This window comes from Halichoeres trimaculatus, unplaced genomic scaffold, assembly GCF_033239565.1.
Source record: "Halichoeres trimaculatus isolate MK-OKI-2021-1 unplaced genomic scaffold, fHalTri1.1 fHalTri1_scaffold_11, whole genome shotgun sequence".
In the NCBI taxonomy this organism is placed as follows: Eukaryota; Metazoa; Chordata; class Actinopteri; order Labriformes; family Labridae; genus Halichoeres; species Halichoeres trimaculatus.
Genome location: NW_027437189.1, coordinates 16,882,430 through 16,902,030, shown reverse-complemented (window position 1 = coordinate 16,902,030; position 19,601 = coordinate 16,882,430). Strand labels below are relative to the sequence as shown.

The window sequence follows — 19,601 nt, the reverse complement described above, 5'->3', positions numbered from 1 at the left end:
TTTTACCTATCTAAATGTGATGTGGAGATAAAGAAAATTGTTGCAAAATGATTCTTGGCAGAGATTTGTAAAATACACATACTCCAGTGGGTATTGAGCGAGAAAGTTCATTATGATCTCCACTTGATACAGGGATTTAATGTTGTTGCTCAAACCCCTTCATATGTAAAAAGAAGATCATCATTGTTAAATAGCTAATAAGCTGGCACAATATTATCATATAACCAATGTTGTTAGAGGAAGAGATCGATGGCCTGCTATTTGGTCACAAATAATTCTTTTACACACAGTCATTTCCTGTTACAAGCGAAGATTTCAACTCTGTAATAAAGGCTTCCTTTAAATTTAACTTACTTAATGAATACTAATTTTCATTAAGTCCTTAAATTCATTTAATTTAATCATACTGTATGGTAAATTTCATATTGAGGAATGTAAATGAAAAGACCATACCCCCAATTTCCCTGTTCATTTGTTAAAACTACACTTTGAATACCTTGAATGATTGATAGCAAAACATTTTTGAAAAATTGCGTGTTTTGTTTTTATTTTAATAAGAGTTAGATTCATGTTTCTGTTTTGTTTTCTCTAATCTCTTTATTTATCAGGATATTTAGTTTGGACAAATAATGTTTGTGTTTGTAGAAACTGGTTATTTAACTCTCTTCACATCAGTCACACCCAGACGATATTCCAACAAAAAACAGTTTTTATCAAGAAAAAATATATGAGTTTTGTATTTCTTGCCTTGCCTTCCTTGCCCCTGAATGTAGCCATATGTTTTAGTCAATTTAATTCTCGTACAGATATGTGACAAATAAAACTTATTGATTCTTATTGATTATTGAAATATTTTTAAAACCTGTCAACTGTTCTCACAGTCCCTGGGAATTATTAGATATTGAGATACTTCACCACTTAAAAAAATGCATGTAGTTTATAACAACTGTTATTCTCTTTTGTCCACTTTCACTGGATGAGAGCAAAACATGACATTATATATATTAGACACATTACATGTTTGCTTTCCTTAGGTCTGATAAGATAATGTTTAATTAGTTAAAAAAAATGAGTCATGAGTCCTTGAATAAAAAGTTTAAAAAGCTTTTATCTTGAAAAGATCATGGCATACAGAAACTCTGACACTCTTGGCTGAAACACAAACTGTATCTGTAGTAATAAATTATTTTTGCACAGAGGAGAAATCTGAAGGCATAACAACCAACTCATGGATCAACAAGCATCATCTGTAACTTAAGGTCTCTATAGTCCTAAATAACTGTTTTCATCTGTTTACATCAGCCTATATGTACAGAGCATGTGAAGCATACGACCAAAACGAAACAAAAACACAAACAGCTGAAGGCACGATGCAGGAGAGATGCAGAAACAGAGATTTGAGTTTGTTTGTGTGTGTGTGTGTGTGTGTGTATGTGTGTGTCTGTGTGTGTGTGTGTGTGTGTGTGTGTGTGTGTTTGTGTGAGAGACTGCATGTTAAGGATGATGTGAGGGGGGTCATGGCTGCTGCTGGTACTGGCTCTCTGTGGCTGTGTAAAAATCTTCTAGGACGCTCTGCAGGTAGTCGAAGGTGGGGCGGTCCTCAGGTTTGTTCTTCCAGCACTCGAGCATGATTTCATAGAGTTCGGAGGGGCAGCTGTCCAGACGCTGCATCCTGTAACCCTTCTCCAGAGCGCGGATCACCTCAGGGTTTGTCATCCCTGAAAACAGAGGCAGTGTTTGGGTAAAGAGTCTGCAGAGCTGAACACAGAACTGCATTTATCACAGGGCGGATTATCGCACATTCCACTCTTACAACTTCAGAAAGAAGCTAAGCAGGTCTAAAGTTCTCCTGAGGAGCCTCACACAGACTGATTCACCTGATCCTTCATCACTTTCTCAGTTAGTAAAGTTTACAGACTGATGATCTGCTGTTTCTGCAGCTCTGTGTGAACACATGAAGCAAAACTCTGGTGTTCTGATAGAACAGACCACATGTGATGCTTTGTACTTTGGTAATTCTGTCACCCTATTTCCCCTTCATTACTTTAAAATGAGACAGAACAAGTTGGAAATTAAACAATAATCCCTCTCAGTCATCACTGAAGCCTCAGTCGAGGTCTGGGCCAGCAGAAAGCCTGGTCAGTCCAGGTCAGTGACACCGTCCAGGCATCAGAGCATCTGATTAACTCAGGAGGAGGCTCAAAGTCACACACAGGTGTGTCTATCCTGTCCTCAGACATCAGTAAACCTGTAATCCATCTCTGTGCCTGTCTAAATCCGGTGTTATGCTAAACTTTTGTTTTCTGTTGGCTCACAGTGAGAGGCCCGTACCTGGGTAAGGAGTGCGTCCATAGCTGATGATCTCAGTGAGCAGGATGCCGAAGGACCAGACATCAGACTTTATGGTGAAGGAGCCGTAGTTGATGGCCTCAGGAGCCGTCCATTTGATGGGGAACTTAGCTCCTGGTGAATCAAACAGAAGAAGGAGAAAAGGTCACAACTTCAGCCCAAACACTGATCCTCTTATTTTATCAGATTTCTCTGACTTTAAGTTAGGTTTAAAGTGTTATCCAATCTGAGCATGCTTAGGTCACAGTGAAACGTGGACTCGTACCCTCTCTGGCCGTATACTCATTGTCCTCAATGATTCGGGCCAGGCCGAAGTCAGCGATCTTGCAGACCAGGGCTTTGTTGACCAGAATGTTTGCTGCTCTCAGGTCTCTGTGGATGTAGTTCCTCTGCTCAATGTAAGCCATCCCCTCTGCAGTCTGAGGACATTAAAACACAGAGTTCAGAATAAAGACACAAACCTAACCTAGGGCTTCTTCTGTAAGCAACATTCCTTATTTCTGTTTCTATGTTCTAATGTGTTTATTTTATTCCCAAGGTTTGAATATTTCTGAAACCTCCTTACACTTCTCTCATTCTCCAACCTCTGCTTCTGACTGCACAGATTGTCTCTGAGAGAGCCAACCCCAGAGAAGACAGACCCAAACACAGTCTGAGCTGAGTTAAAATATCTAAAGAACAGATCTTTAATAACATGGTCCACTTAAACAGAGTTTGAGGTGAGGGATATTTCTGGGCTGTGAGCTGCAGTCAAACAGATGTTTGAGACAGAGTCAAAGCTGATTGGTCAGTGTGGATCAACTGACTGAAGGCTTCTCACCTGTGCAGAGAAGTCGATGAGCTTCGGCAGCTGAACGCGGTTTCCTTCATCGCTCTTTAAGAAGTCTAATAAACTTCCTGCACACACACACACACACACACACACACACACACACACACACACACACACACACACACACACACACACACACACACACACACACACACACACACACACACACATTAGCAAATGATAATTCGCTGCATGCAGATCTTTAATCTAGCTCTCCTTCTGTGTCTGTAAAGTGATGCAAATACAGATCTGACTCTGTCTGGTAAAACCCAGCTCTTCGTCTCTGACCCACTCTGGCCCGCCCTAACCTTTTTCCATGAACTCTGTGATGATGTAAATGGGCTCTTCCTTGGTGACCACGGCATGTAGACGGACCAGCTTGTCATGCTGCAGACTCTTCATCAGGTTAGCTTCACCCATGAAAGCTTCCACAGACATGCTGCCAGGCTTCATCGTCTTAACCGCCACTTTGGTGTGCTTGTTGTACGTGGCTTCACACACAGACAGAAAGAATTAAATCAAAACAAGTGTCACAAACTCAGGGATCAGAATGTGAAATCATCCGGACTGCCTCACCCATCCAGACTTCTCCAAACTGTCCTGCTCCAAGTCTCTTCTCCAGTTTGAGGGATGATCGAGGGATCTCCCAGGCGTCTTTCTCCCATGGTTTCTCAGGTTTGGGACTCAAACAGGCACTGGTCAGGGTCTGACAGAGACCGTCTCCCTGCTCTGAAACACACACAGCAATAAACCAAAAGTTTGTTTAATATGGGGAGGGATCCTCTGTTGAATCAAGGATCTATGGTCGCTGCTTTAAAGCTACTCTTATTTTTCCTAACCATTACTCTGCTGAATACAATAGAAAAGAATAGAAAAAATCCCTGATGTATGAATAGAAACCTTTAAAACAGTTTGGTCCTAAAGAGTTGATGAGTCTGAACACAAAGCAAACTGATGTTTTAAAGGCGCCCAGCAGAGGGTGCTGTTATTTCAAAGACACTAACTGAAGACACTTCCTGAGGTCACTAATATTAGTTTCAGACTGATTCAAACAATGTGATGGATTCTCTCCTTCAGTAAAGCTCAGATTATGAAGTTTATATATTAAGTGTTCATAGGTCTGCAGGGTTTCTCTATTTGCATCTCCTTAAACGACCTGATGGATTAGTTCAGGTCCCTCAGTGTTTGTGTGAACAGTTGGGGTGTGACTCACTCTTGTAATGGTTGACCAGGTCCTGCAGGGTGCTGAAGGTGTTTCGTGGAGAGATGTAAAATCCTCCGTTGTCCAGAGTTCTGATCTTGTAATGTTTGACCGTGTCAGCAGACTGACCGTCACTGTCCCGCACAGACAGAGAGTAACTACCTGAGAGACAGACAGAGAGACAGACAGAGAGTAACTACCTGAGAGACAGACAGAGAGACAGACAGAGAGTAACTACCTGAGAGACAGACAGAGAGTGACTACCTGAGAGACAGACAGAGAGACAGCCAGAGAGTAACTACCTGAGAGACAGAGAGACAGACAGAGAGTAACTACCTGAGAGACAGACAGAGAGTGACTACCTGAGAGACAGACAGAGAGACAGACAGAGAGTAACTACCTGAGAGACAGAGAGACAGACAGAGAGTAACTACCCGAGAGACAGACATATGACAGGGACGCTAACAGGGTTGACATGAGGTTTTTTAAAGGTTAACAACTCGAGACACTCAGAGTTTTTACTGTTTGACAAAAACAACTCTCAATAAATATTTGAATCCAGAGTCTAAGAACTCTGGATATCAGACCAAGGTTATAATAGTTAACTAAAATGAAACTAAAAAGGAAAACTAAAATCTAAAATACATTGCTTTTAACTCAAACTAATAAAAACTAGAAAAGAAAACAAAAACGATTAGTAAACTAAAACTTTATCTTGTGTTCACAAAACTAACTGAAACTACTGAAACTAACTAAAATTAAAGACAAAATGTCCTTGTTTATAGTTTTTGACAAAATTAACAGCCTTTAGGATTTAAATTAATCCGACACATTTTCCCAACCAATTTTACGACAGTTTTCGGCAGTTGTCAGCGCCGTACAGCACCATCACAGCAACGTACTGGGACGTACTTGTTTACTGCGCTGACTGGCTGTGCACTGTGCTGCAACGAAACGTAGTGGAGCAATGAATCAGAGCATCAGTGATAGTTTAATTTCATGTGAGTCTGACTTTATCGTTACAGAGCCCAAGTTTCTAATCATTAAAGCTCATATTATATTGTTTTATATAATTTATGTTTATATTTTTATATTAAGTTTATATAATTTTCTTGTGTTTAAGGCAGCAGCCAACAGTTCAGTATCAGCATTGACTGAACAATGAGCACTATGCTGGACTGGAAAATAAACTGTATTACAAAATATTTACTCTGACCTTTTTGAATCCTGCACCTGGTTAATGAGGTATGAAAAAACTAAAACTAAACTAAAACTAAAATAAAACTAAGCCTTGTTGCAAAAATTAAAACTAAATAAAAACCAGAATGCATGCTCCAAAACTAATTAAAACTAAACTGTAATGGAAAGAAAATGTCAAAACTAACTAAAACTAAACTATAATGACAAATCCAAAACTATTTTAACCTTTTATCAGACGGCTTGTTTGCCTTCACACAGAAAACCCAATGAAACTCCTCTGAAGATCCTGAGTTCTGTGTCTGAGAGGCTCCACTCACCCTTGGTGGTCTCACTGTCCCGGATCATGTAGGATCCCACCTTGTTCCCCGGTGCCAGCAGCTGACGCTCTGCATCCTTCCTGCTCACACCTTTAAAGAACCACCTAGAAAACAGAGACAGACGTCAGAGGGACAGGAATCTCCAGCCTGTGTCCAGGTCTCAGAGACAGCTAAAACAGCAGGGCTGCAGTTCCCTGAGTGTAAGAGAAAACTTACTCCTCTGCTTCCAGAGTGTCTTTAGCTACGTAGTTACTGGGAATGAAACCCTCCTGACCCGTACTAATTGACATTGCTCTCCACCACTCGCCAGACCTGCAGAGAAAGAGAGAGAGAGACCTCTTTAGTGTCTGTACAGGAAGAGTATCGTCACCAGAGATGGTTCTGTCTCAGGGAGTGTCTCTGTCTTTACTCACTCCTCTAAAATCTTGAGTTTGTCTCCCTTTTTGAAGCCGAGGTCTCCATCATGGATTGCCTCGTAGTCGTACAGTGCCATGGCTATGCTCTCTCCTGCAGGAGGTAACCAGAGAGGATGTGACAAGTGAATTCAGACTGAAGCTGAAGTTTTGAGTTCAGAGTGAGCTACTATGATTAATACTTACCCTCTGAACAGGTCACATTGGATGGCATTTTACTCTGCGGAGAGAAAAGGGGGAGAGATTAAGAGGTATAGAGAGATACAGAGGATTGTTAAAGGTGAGCCTCAGGGGACAGCTTGCTCTGTGTGTGTTTTGCTGAATCATAATGTAAATTTTCTTTGTTGAGGTAAATCACAGAGGGTCATGATGCATTCTCTGAACTGGCTTTATTTCACACATCTGACCCCACTCACAGTGTGCTACAGCTCCACCTACTGGTTCATACCAGCCTCCAGGTGATCACACACCAGCCTGGAACCTGTGCCTTATTTTATAACACATCACTTAAAAAAAGACCTCCAGAGACTAAAGCTGAAAAGCTTAAAGACATTAAAACTCTAGAGGATTGTTTCCAAATATTTCTCCTTGTATGAATGTCCACTAGTGATTTAAGTCTTAACTAAAGCAGCTTTAAACGATCTGCAATGTTATTCACCCTCTGTGAGGATCAGCAGCTCATACGCAGAGGATCAGTGGGTCAGGGGTTTACACGGAGACAACAACATCAGAAATAAATAATAGAAGAGAATGCAATAAGCAGGTGAATAACAAATGTATAAAAGCAGCAGAAATATCATGCAAAAATAACTTTAATAGATGGAGAGGAGCACTAATTATCACTCAGACGGATGACACAGATGACATATTGTTACAGTTTACAGTTGGCACCAACACTGTTACATTTAAAGGAGCTTATCTCTGAATTTGGGAATTATTCCGGTTATAAAGTTTATGTGGATAAAACTGAGGCAATGTGCATTAACAGTAGTGTCGAAGTGGATTCAAATGGCCTTAAAAGGGTATTAAATATCATATGTGCATCCCCAAACTTACCAAATTTAATTGAATCCAACTATGATAAGTTAATACAAGCTATACATAGTGACTTATAATGGTGGTCCTTCTGACCCTTTCTGGATGTGTTGAAAGAATTTGTATGAATGGTCTGCCCAGAAAGCTGTTTTTATTTCAGATGCATTTTTAAATTTTTTGTAATTGTTTGTTATTTTTTCTTATTTTTTGTATTTGTAAGTTGTTGTTTGCTGTACTTGTTAGTCAACATTGTTTATTGTTGTAGTTGCTTGTTGCAGTTGTTGTTGTGATTCATGTTTATTGCTAATTACTAAAAGTGTGTTTGTTTCCAGCACAGACTCATGTTGGCTGTATCTCAGAGTGCAGGAGTGTATTCCTGTGTGAGATGTTCATATTCAGTGTGAGGGGCGTCTCCTGCTGAGTTTCACTTTCAGTCATTTCCTTTTCTTCTTCTTCATCTTCTTCTGCTCTGAAGCAGAGGAGGGTTTTAATCAGCTCACAGGAAGAGGAAGTTCCATCAGGGCGCAGCGTCAAACTCTGATCAAAGTCTGACCACATGCAAACTCAAACCAATCGCATGACCGTGGTGGAAAGTGTCCGCCTGTTACAGTCACAGTTTCCTCCTCAGACTCTCACTGCTTCAGCTTCCTCATTCTATATCCAGACACACTCAACATAGACTGTGTGTGCGTGTGTGTGTGTGTGTGTGTCATCTTTGATATGAAGATTAAAAGGTTCTTCTGAGTCTTAAAGGGAAAAAAAGATGGCAGAACAAACAGGTGTCCGCCTGCTGCTCTCAGCTCAGCATCAGACTCGGTCAGTGTTTGTTTCCCAGACTCAAATAAAGATAATATAACTCTCTTTCTTTCTTTCTTTCTTTCTTTCTTTCTTTCTTTCTTTCTTTCTTTCTTTCTTTCTTTCTTTCTTTCTTTCTTTCTTTCTTTTTTGTGTTGAAACAAGTTCTTGTTATTATCTTGAAGTTCGTTTATTAAGATTTTGTTTGGGGGCTGAAAACCATCAGAGACAATTCTCAAACAATTCTAAAACAAAACAAAATCATATTTATTTTGACTACAACAAACCAACATAACACGCAGAGCCAGGTCAAGAGTCAACAGGTTTTGAGGTTTGAGGTTTGAGGCATAGCCCAACATGAATAAGAGAGGATCACCAGGGAACACGCAGACGGTGAAAGGTGAAAGCTGGGAGAGCGCACTTTCAACACGCATCCGGAGGAGACCAGTGACGCTTCCGGTGTTTGCTCAGGGTCAGTTTTCTCAAACACTGTGATTCTAAATAATGATCATTTCAAACACATGACTATAAAACTGCTATAAAAGGAGGACATATGTTGGTTACCAAGCTCTGGATCATGTTATAGTGACCCTGATGTTCAAAGTGAGTTTAACAGGAAGAGGAAGCAGAACAGGAATAAAAGCAGAATTTCTCCTTTTTGAGACTAAAGGTCAGAGGTAACCATTATATTTTTTTAATTATTAACATCATTTATTAATCTGATATCTGAATGTGATTCACGTCGTGTACATATTTCAACTAAACCCACAATACAATATAAAAACATGCAAAACATGAAAAACACAGCTGAATCATGAAGTAAGTGAGGGTGAAATACACAGTCTGAATGAAACATCCTTTAAGAGAAAACGTTTAATAATCACTGATTCTGGCACTGATTTAACTGTTAATGACTCAGATATTAAATGTTAATGAAGAGATGAAACTGAACTCTGCTTGTTTTCACTTTAAACTCTAATCTGTCAGCTCCACCTGTCTGCTCCACCTGTCAGATTTTATAACATACAGAGGTAAAGATGACAGTGATGCAGTTATGTACTGAAATGAGTTAAGTAGTTAATTAGTAAAGAATGAACGTTAATGTGTTCATGTGCTTACTGCTTTGCTGCCGGCAGTGGGGTCTTTGACGTAGTGTGCCGTCTGTGAACGGTTCTGCTCGTTGCTTCCTGAGTCTTTGCCCTGAGGCTCCTGCTCCTTCTTGGAGCCCACACAGCCCATCCTGACTCCTGCAGGAGGAGAAGAGGAGAAATGACTCAAGTGGAGGAGAAGAGGATTAACTTGCATGTTTCTCCAGCTCTGTGTTCACAGATGACATATTTAATGTTCATTAAATGATTAATCTTAGTATGAACGACCTTTGACCTCTGCACAGAAAACCCCTCTCACATTTCAAACCCAGTGAAGAGTGAATATCAGCGCTGTTTTCTTCCTCGTCCTGCAGAAACTCTATTAATGATTCATGTTGTGAGTGTTTGGAGCATCTGCTGGTAATGATTCATCCTCATGTTTCTACAGATTTTCACAGATTAAGGCAAAGACAACCTCAGAGCAGCTCCTCAGAGGAACTTCCATGTGAATATGAAGGAGACTGAAATAAGGTGAATTTGTAATATTTGCTGTACCTGCTCTTTTTGTCCACAGGGAGTGCCAACATCAACACTAACAGAAGGATCCTGACAGGAGCTTTAATAAGAGTTTGAATCATCAGAAACTTGATCATCAGTGTGTGCTGTGACATCACTGCTGGAGGTGGATACGCCTGGATACACGTGCAGCACAGCTTCAGACAGAGTGAGTGCCTAGTGATGTGTTTAAACTGATGATGATGAGGTGCTTTCTGCACCTTTATTTTAAAGGATGTGCTTCCTGTTTCCTGTGCTCTTACAGTGAAGACACCTGATGAGGTGAGCACTCCTCTGTCGGGACACCCTTTAGCCTCTTCTTGGGTGTGATGGAGGACAGATGCAGGTCTCTGAGGTAATTTCAAGGTTTTAAGGCCTCTGTGTGACAAACCTCCCTGGAATAAGCTTCAGTTTAAGTGTCTGAAGCTCATCTGTTGGTCTGAGTTTAAAAGCAAGAAGAATTCTGCTGCAGGATACATTGGCACTTGCAAAACAGACAGTTATCATCGTTAAATTGGATTGTGGGTAATGTACACAACAATAAATCATCCCTCTGCACTGGCAACTATTCCTTTGTGGTGTTTTTCAGGGAAAGCCTGGATCTGAAGCAGCATTAGGACAAAGGTCCCAGATCGATCAGACCCCTGTTTACTAATGTGAGCTGAAGTTTGACAGGAAGTTATCGATACCATCTTTATGAGCTCCTCACACTCAACTCGTCCAACAAAAATGTGTTGATTCTTATTTATTGCATCTTGTCTCTGTGTGAAAGTGTTTTAAAAAGTGTGTGTAATGTGTTTCAGATGTGTGTGACTGGGTGGAAATGGTGCAATTGTGTCCTTTCACATTTCTGATAGTTGAGTTTTTATATCAGCTGTTCTTATCTCCAGTTAATTTCTCTCGGAGCTCCTCCTCCATCAGCTGCTGCTATAAAATATTTACATGCAACCCCCACGATACACACACAACAGCTCTATGTAGGCGTGTTTGTGTGTGTGTGTGTGTTTTTGTGTGTGTGTGTCCCATGGGCTGCATCAGAGCAATAACACAGGTGTGTGTGTGGAGACAGAAGAAGCTGTGTTAACAGGATATCAGGAGCAGATTATTAATCTGATAGAATAAAACACTCTACAGTGAGTTCTGAGCAGGTTTTAGTTTGATTTAAAAGTTTTAAATATATTCATGTTGACTGATTTTTTTTTTTTAATTGGGAACGAAATGAGCTGAGAGCTCACAGGGAACAACAGAGCTGAACTTTAAAACTTGCTGATGGTGTCTGACAGGAAAACGACAGCATCTTTAAAAACAGAGTCTGCAGAGACAGCAGCGTTAGAGTCTGAGGAACAAAAATACCTGACCACATGAATAATCCTTAATACTCAGTAATCTTTGAGTGTATTCTCAGATTATCACCAGCAGCTGAACGCAGTGGAAAAAGTTTTCTATGAGCGTTCAGACACAGGAAGTTTCAGAGATGCTGAGGTCAAAGATGGTGCTAACACATGAACTTCCTCTTTTTCTGTCTTTGTTCCTCTTTACTCGTCTCATCAGAGGACCCATCCCTCTGTGGACGCTTCATGGCTATTTTAATCTCCTCTTCCAGTTAATGATCGCTCACTGAGAGCTGATGCTATAAGCTCTCTCTCTCTCTCTCTCTCTCTCTCTCTCTCTCTCTCTCTCTCTCTCTCTCTCTCTCTCTCACACACACACACCCACACACACACACACACACACACACCTGATCCAGGTGTGAGCCCAGGTGATCCATCAGATTCAGTCCTCTCACATAAAGCTGAGAGTTTCATTTGAATACCCTGTGACTAAAGAAAGCTGATATCCAATCACTTTCTCTCTCTTATGACTTCATCTGAAGCTGAACATTCAAACATCAAGCACTCTGCTCATGAAAACGTGTGTATGTCAGACACCTGCAGGAGGAGGATCTGATCTGTGTGATTAACACACTTCTCTGTGCTGCGTTTTTATATAACATAATAATTATATATTTGTCTTGTCCTGTGTTGTTAGGTCTGATTTGTGCAGCCTAAAGAAGAGCCAGGTATGGTGGCTGGCAAGTGTCAAAAGTCACAACAGGAATGCAAACGAAATAACACAAAAGGGAAGTTAAAAGAGGTAAACTTAGCAGTTTTATGACTGAAGGTTGTCCCAACAGACAAAGAAAAGTTTTGAAGGTAAATAAAATATTGTTACCTTTTTTAATTTTCAGCTATATTAACTTTAGAAACAATGCTAATGATAAATATAAGAACAAGTTAAACATATAATATGATTATTGTGTTGTGATATGTGCAAATCGTCTGACAGGCAGGCCTTCAGCCTCTTTGCCAACAGCTACAGGGTGTCCATCACTCAACCAGCCATGCCCTAATGGACAAAACTCATCAGTTTAATATCATCATAAATAACTCTTTTTATCACCCCCCCCCCCCCACCCCCCCCCCCCCCACCCCCTGTTTAGTGTGTGCTGTTAGAGAAATGAGCTTTTTAGGCTAAAATCATGTTTTGAACCAGGCTGTTAAATGTTAATTTCTGTTGCAAAGACTGACTTTTTGAATGGGTGTGTATGTGGTTTCTACTGTTTCTCCAGACAGCCTCTAGTGGACACTCCAGGAACTGCAGTTTGGCTGCTTCTTATTTTTAGACTGGAACCTTGACTCACCTTTGTGTACTTTGCATGAATCTTGTAAACAGGAAGACGAAATGACCTGGGTAACCAGGAGATCACAGGTTATAGACAGAAGAATTGAGCTAGATTAAAGCTAAGAGACTAAAATAAGGATAAAAGTAGTAGATGTTAGTAAAGACCCCCCTGTGAGAGGCTGACTGTAAACCCTGTACACACACCTGCAGCCTGGTCTGAGAAAACCACAGAGGACCAGACACAAACAGACCAGAAGTGTTGGGGGTGGGCTTTAGCAGGTCTCACACACGCACACACAGTGAAGTGTTTTCTGCTCGCACCAGCATTTTTGTCGCTGGGGATCTGAAAGATGAATCTCCGAGAATGGGCTGACACTCTGACAATGTTCACAGTTTCACTTCTATTTGTGTTTGTGTCCAAATCCCACAGTGTCGTAAAATAGACTTCATGAAACAAACCAACATTAACCCCTTAATGCCTGAATTAATTAACAATTATAAAAAATAGTTTTTTTTATGTTTTTGCATTCTTGTAGATGTTAAACTACGTTGAGATTGAAAATTTGAATAAAGTGCACACAATAGTTATAACTAAATTATGTATATATATATATATATATATAGACGTGAGAAGTTCATCCCCTGAACAATATCCAATGTATTATATAATGGGTCTGATACAATTTTTGGTATGTGTACAAAATGAATTAATAGCCAATAATGACATACAAAGTTCATTTCAGCTGCAACAAGACTTGACAGGGTATGTTGCAAATTTGCAACAACAGGCATCAAAGGGTTAATGATAACTGAAGCAAATAAAACCATTGATCTGAGCCAGAGTTAGGGGAACCTTTCTGAGATCTGCCCTGAGAGATGTTCACTCGGTTTCTGCTGAGCACCATCCGTACCTTTACACTCAGAGCTCTGAGACTTGACTTTGATCAGTCTGATATTCACTAAGACATTTGACCAGTGCTTAATAGTACTCCCACTCTGTAGTCTGAGTATTGACTAGTTAGGTGTCTGCAGGAAAAGCAGTCAGTATGGAGAGCAACAGCAGGAGGAATACAATCCAGTCATCCCTGCTCCTTTGGTTGTTAATGTGTTATTTCAGCAAAGTGAAGAGAGGTTAATCACAAGAAACTCTGTTTGTGTTTTGGCTTCACACCACTAAAGAAAGACAGAGAGAAACCTCTGTGGGGCTTACTGTTTACAGTGAAGCTGAGACCCTCCACAGACAGAGGAACATGAACTGAATGAGGGATTTAATGAGAAAATAAAACTAGAGAAAGGCAAAATAAGCACTGTATTTTCAGTTCCTCTGTTGAAGAAGCCTGAGCTGGTCATCATTCTGGAACAGAGGAGCAGTCAGTCAGTCAGTCAGTCAGCCAGAAAAGCTTCTCTTTTTCATCTCACAACCTCTTCTCTTTTGTTTCTGACCCTGAACCCCAAACAAGTCCTCCTGAAGTCTGACTGGTTTAGGTTTATATCAGAGGATTAAAAGAGGTTTAGGATTCATCCCTGACGACATGTTTTTAACTTTTGATGACCTCCTACAAACTATCAGACGGTTGTGTGTTATGTGTTCTCTCTGAAAGAGGAAGAGTGTGTTTATTCTTTAAAGGTTAAAAATGGGCTGCTCACATTAAAGAGAAGAGCTGAGCTCTATATCTGAACCTCATCAGACTCAGACCAACACATCTCAACATCAGCGCCACAAAAACCATCAGACCTCTTTTTCTGACTGAGAGCCCAGAATGAATTTATAAACATAGATTATATAAATATAAATATATAAGAATTAATAGTATTATAAATACCTGTTTGCAGATTGCTTATGAAGCCAACAGGTAACTGCTCTCAGCTCCTCACACAAAATTGAACCACAGAGGATGAGACTGATTAAAACAGAGATAAAATTATGCAGTGATGTAAACCTGAGACCTCAGACCATAGAGGTGATCAGCTACAGTCCACAAACCTGAGACTGATTCAGGGTCTCAAAGTTAAGTCTCTGCTGACATCTCTACAGTAAAGTATCATGATGCAGAGTTGAGTTTTCAGATCCAGATTCAGACAATTTTATCAATTCCTCATGGGGTAATTAATGTGGAACAGCTCGTACATACAAGAAAGAAACACGGACAAAGACAAGTTGACGTATAAGCAGCAAGTTGATTCTGCAGGTGAACCCAGAAAGCTTTGGCACCTGTGTCTTCTGCAGCAGGGTGGAGTCACAGTGAGCAGGTCATCACTGTTTACAAACCTCTGACACATTTACTGATCAGCAGAACAGCACTGTGTCGACAAGGGGCACTGAAAACAGCAACTGAATCTGAATCAGTATCAGAATAACCCTTATTGGCCAAGTATTTCGAGAATACAAGTAATTTGACTCCGGTTTAACCACACTGTTCAATTATTGTAAATGCACACTGAGTGTTACAAAATAGAAAAACATAGTGCTTAAGTGGAAAGAAAAAAATAATAATGATAGTAACAATAATAAACAAATAATGAAGCTCAGATAGAACTGCAGGTGAAGCTTAGATGAAGCTGAAGATGAGGATGAAGCTGCTACATGATCTAAGTTCAGTTTGAGGAAACATTGTGTGAAGCGAGGAGTTGGGGCGGATACCAGAGGGTTTAAAGATATATCCACAGAGAAACTGAGTGTCTCTGTCTGACTGAGAGGTTATCAGTCATCTGCTCATCATGCAAATGGAGCTGAGCTGACTGAACAGGAGGAACATGGAGACCAAAGATGCCGGAAAACATACTCACTTCATGTGCAGTGTTGCAACAGTTAGCTTGAAAAAGTAATCCAATTACTGATTACTCCTCTAATAAGTTACTCAGTTACTTCACTGATGACTTAATTTTAAAAGTAAGTAAGTTAGATTACAAGTTGCTATTAGCAGATGACAACAACACCTGCTGGTGCATGATTTGGCAAAATTGTGCGATTCCGATTAAAATGAATAATAATGTGAGTCTACATGTTTTGTTTTACAGTAACATGCAGACACTGATAGTTGTGAAATGTTTTCTGAACAAAAAAAGAAAAAACATTCATTTTGGATTTCAAAATACAACTAAAGAAAGCTTTTACAGTACTATTTTGGTGCAATACAGCACTGTCAAGTTCAATTTTAGATTTTTTTTTTTAAACACTTTGTTTTAGTCTAGTTTGGTTCTTATCAGTTTCTTTTTTTTCTGTTAAAGCTGTAGCTTGTTGATCCTGTATTTGTAATACAATAAGCAAATTGGCAGCACAGGGTGTACAATGAACCTTAATACTGCCATCTTTAGCTGACACAAACTTAAAACAGTGACTATATTTCCACGCGCATCTCTCTCCTCCCCCTTCTGTTGTTTACGTTTGTGTCGCTGGCTGCTATGTGAATTGTCCTCATGCTAAAAACGTGATGACGTGCGACTCCTGTCTCTCCCTGAGACGCAAGAAAAAAAGCAGATATATATTTTTTACAAGAAAAATGAAAAGGACAGTAATGCATGGTGACTTGGTTAAGTAACTTTAATCTGACTTGGAAATAGTATCGCGTTATGCGATTGGTTGTTACAGAAAAAGGTGGTCTAGGTTGCCCGTTGTTGGCATCACTGTTGATGTGTCTTTGTGTGTTAACCAAGCCTGCTCCTCCTCAGAGCCCTAACCACTGTCAGGATCGGGGGTCCAGGTCCTTTCTGTGCTGTGCTAGGGTTTCTTCTTTAGGTGAAAATGATGTGGTTGCGAGCAGTTGACAGAGAGCCTGAACAACACCACCTGCTGGGCTGGTATCAAACCAGTCAGAGATAGAAAGTCTCTGAGGACCACCTGGATTCTGCAGGGTTTAAGCTGTGATACTTCAGGTTTAAACTTCCTGATGCCACTCTCCTCTGAATCATCTGTCTCTGCTGTTACACCTGTCCACAGTTTGCCTGCCTGATAGTTCAGACACAGAAACCACCCCTGGTTGTATCTATTAATGTGAAGATTAGGTGTGAAAACTGCCCAGATGGATTATTGGCCCTCTGTCTTTCTTAAGATGTAAGTCAGACATGCAGGATGCATGTTAGAGAGGTGAGAGCAGAGGTAAGATCAGATGCTTTTTTAAAAAGCAGGGGCAAAATGAAAAAAAAAAAAAAACCTCACACACAACGCGCTCTCACAAGTGAAGAGGACCCCTAGTTTAGTGTGTTGTTTGAGAGCACATTAGTACATGTTTTGGCCCCTATGTGGGGGTTGTTTTTCTACAATTGGGCGATGGGGTGGAGGGGCTAACATGCTCTGCTGAGTTTTGTATCTCTTTTCTGAGCTCTGAAGAACTTTCTACCTCTAAGTAGACAGGAAGCTGATAAATATCAACACATGCACATTAACATAACGGACATTGTTCACTTTGACTCTGTGTGTCTCATCTTTCTGTCCTGTTTATTTGGTCTAAAGTGATGGATCAGGTTTGATCCTAAGAACATAAGAATGCTCCGAGGAGGAGAAGCTGTGGGTGTTGGGTCACTTCTTACTTTTTATTCTGACATCATCATCATCATCATCATCATCATGATCTGTACTGTACAGAGTTTAACAATGCGCCCAAGAATGATGCAACAACATCACACACACACACACACACACACACACACACACACACACACACACACACACACACACACACACACACAGTTTCTATGAGATTATTAAAACATGCCTTTAAATGAAAACCAAACTCAAATTTAACCCTCAAACACAAAAAAACACAGAACAGAAACCAGCCTGCGCTAAAAATACACTGACACACACACACACACACACACACACACACACACACACACACACACACACACACACACACACACACACACACACACACACACACACACACACACACAGAGATAGGAAATAGCCGAGAAAATAAGAACATGGTGGACAGATGTGGTAAACACGGAGCTCCCTGAGTGTCTTCACCTTACTCCTCATGACAATCATCGAATTCAGTGATGACGATAGTAATGGTGATTATCATTATATTATTTAGTTTTTTTAACTAATATAGTTAATATAAATGCTATTGTTACTATTACTAACCATGACCCTGTGTTCATGGTCTCCTCGTCAGATCTGTTCTTTAACTTTTGAAGGCGGAGGTTGAAGTTCCTCTTTTTGAATTTTTACTAACTTTTCATTTATTGATCAGAAAATAACTTCATCCTCTGCTTTCTCTTTCCTTCCGCTCCCATATTCCTCAGTTTGAGCCTTTCCTCTAAATTGTTGTTTGTTTGTTTTTTAATAAAGAAAGTGTAGCTATTTGCCGGGTGTCTCCCTCCTTTCCTCTCGGTTGAACAGAGGAAAAGGACACTTACCGCTTCTCTTTTTCTCTCTGTGTCTGTGTTTAACTCTCCCTCCGGCGCTTCGATGCGATCTTCAACCTTCAGATGCTGAGGATGGTGTGCTGAGTATTCCTCATGTCTTCATCTGGGCTCCATCCTCTAATGGTCTCTTCTCTGTGTCGGTGCTGGGGCTGTGGACGGTCCGGCGGAGCGCAGCGCTTTGGACGCGCAGGAGGAAGTCTGCTGTGCGCGCGCTGAGCTGCTGAAAAAAAGAGGAAGAAGAAGAAGAACAGCAGCTACTGATGGTGAGAGAGGCGGAAACAGAAGGCATCATATCACCCGGTATCAGCTGTTGTTCCCTCAGACAGTTCAAAAGACCAATTCCTCCGTGTTTCACAGCAGCTTCACAGGTGAGCATGGTCACCTATCACCAGTGAAGGACAAAATATGGAACTACTATGACCGTGAGAAATAATGTGTTCAGCTGCGCATTTACACTTGTCTTATCTCCATATTAACCAGTTCACACCTCCAGTCCTGAACAAATATAGAGAATACCAAAGTCCCGAAACATGCAGTTCCCTGAGTGTCCACCAGAGTCTGTCTCCAACTGTTGGTCAGTTCCCATAGAGCTCCATATTAAAGTAGACATGCTTAAATCTTGATACAGACACAGTTTGTCTCCTTAAAAAGGGTATACATTTAACATGAAAGCAAGCAGATGTCACTGCGGTTACAACCACTGAGCGGCAGAAAAGGGGAGATTGAGGCGGCGTTGGCTTATATACCATCCGAACTTAAGAGCTATATCAAAAACTGGGAAAGAACTGTTGAGCAATTAATTTAATGGTTGGTTTGAAAAGCAGTTGGAGCCATCTTTTTACAGGCTACCAAAAGCTAAAGAAAAGAGAAGCAGATGGATTACTGCAAACCTGAATTTGTGGTTCCCGTTTCATATCAGTTAATGCCAATTTATGCTGTATTTTTGGGTAACAACATATCTTAAAACGTGCCTTAAATTACAAATAATGTTATCTCTGAATAAAGTGCTTAATGATATTATGTTTCATTTAGGTGTAGGTGTCAGACGATTTGCAAAAGCAACAATACAATTACAAATTGAAAAACACATATGCAAAAGCCACAACATGAACACAAACACCACAACACACTGGAGGTTAGGAGGTCAGTTATCCTAACTGACACAGAAAAGTTGTTAAGTAATGATTTTTTTAAAACTGCAACTACAGTAAATATAGCTATAATGCTTTAGCTACAAAGTTATGACATGACTGATTCACAAAGCTAAACATAAAATGACTTATTGATAAATATAAAAATATAAGTACTATGAAGGATATGACAAGGTGAGATGCCTATGCTATATCTATCACAGCCGAAGTAAAAAAAAAAAAAACAGTTGTTATTTCCTTTACAACTTTTCTGTGTCTGTTGGGATAACATGTTTTAAATTCCACTGTTACACTTCAGTTGTGTTGTGGTGTTTGCATTTGTGTTTTTTGCTGGTGAATTAGTGCTGCCTCGTTTGCATTTGTGTTGTCACTTTTGCATATGTGTTGTGGCTGTTGCAGATTGTCAGACATCTACTGGCCACCGTACTTCAAAGCTTTGCATTGTGTATTTTTCTGGTGCTAAAATCAGGTACATATACATATCAGGATGTATAATTTCTGGCCGCGTCAGTGTTTGTGGACCACTTGTTCAGTGGTGGCTCGTACATCGAGTCCAATTGTCCTGATTTTTATGTCAAATTCCACATGTTCCTGGTCTCACTGTGTTGACTGCTACACTCTGCAATGTTGA

The 19,601-nt window shown here is 40.3% G+C and overlaps 1 protein-coding gene across 1 annotated transcript; it reads right to left on the bottom strand.

Annotated features, from left to right (window-relative positions):
• Positions 1 to 1,109: 1,109 nt before the first annotated feature.
• On the bottom strand, positions 1,110 to 18,026 carry hck (HCK proto-oncogene, Src family tyrosine kinase). Its single transcript, XM_074681739.1, has 13 exons — positions 17,811 to 18,026; positions 9,262 to 9,389; positions 6,499 to 6,532; positions 6,313 to 6,406; positions 6,116 to 6,211; positions 5,900 to 6,003; positions 4,395 to 4,544; positions 3,758 to 3,910; positions 3,490 to 3,672; positions 3,170 to 3,246; positions 2,615 to 2,768; positions 2,332 to 2,463; positions 1,110 to 1,718 (listed from the first exon to the last, which is right to left on the bottom strand). The coding sequence occupies exons 2-13, from the start codon at positions 9,379 to 9,381 to the stop codon at positions 1,516 to 1,518; spliced, it is 1,500 nt and encodes a 499-aa protein (XP_074537840.1). The 5' UTR covers positions 9,382 to 9,389; positions 17,811 to 18,026; the 3' UTR covers positions 1,110 to 1,515.
• Between the last annotated feature and the right edge of the window lie 1,575 nt (positions 18,027 to 19,601).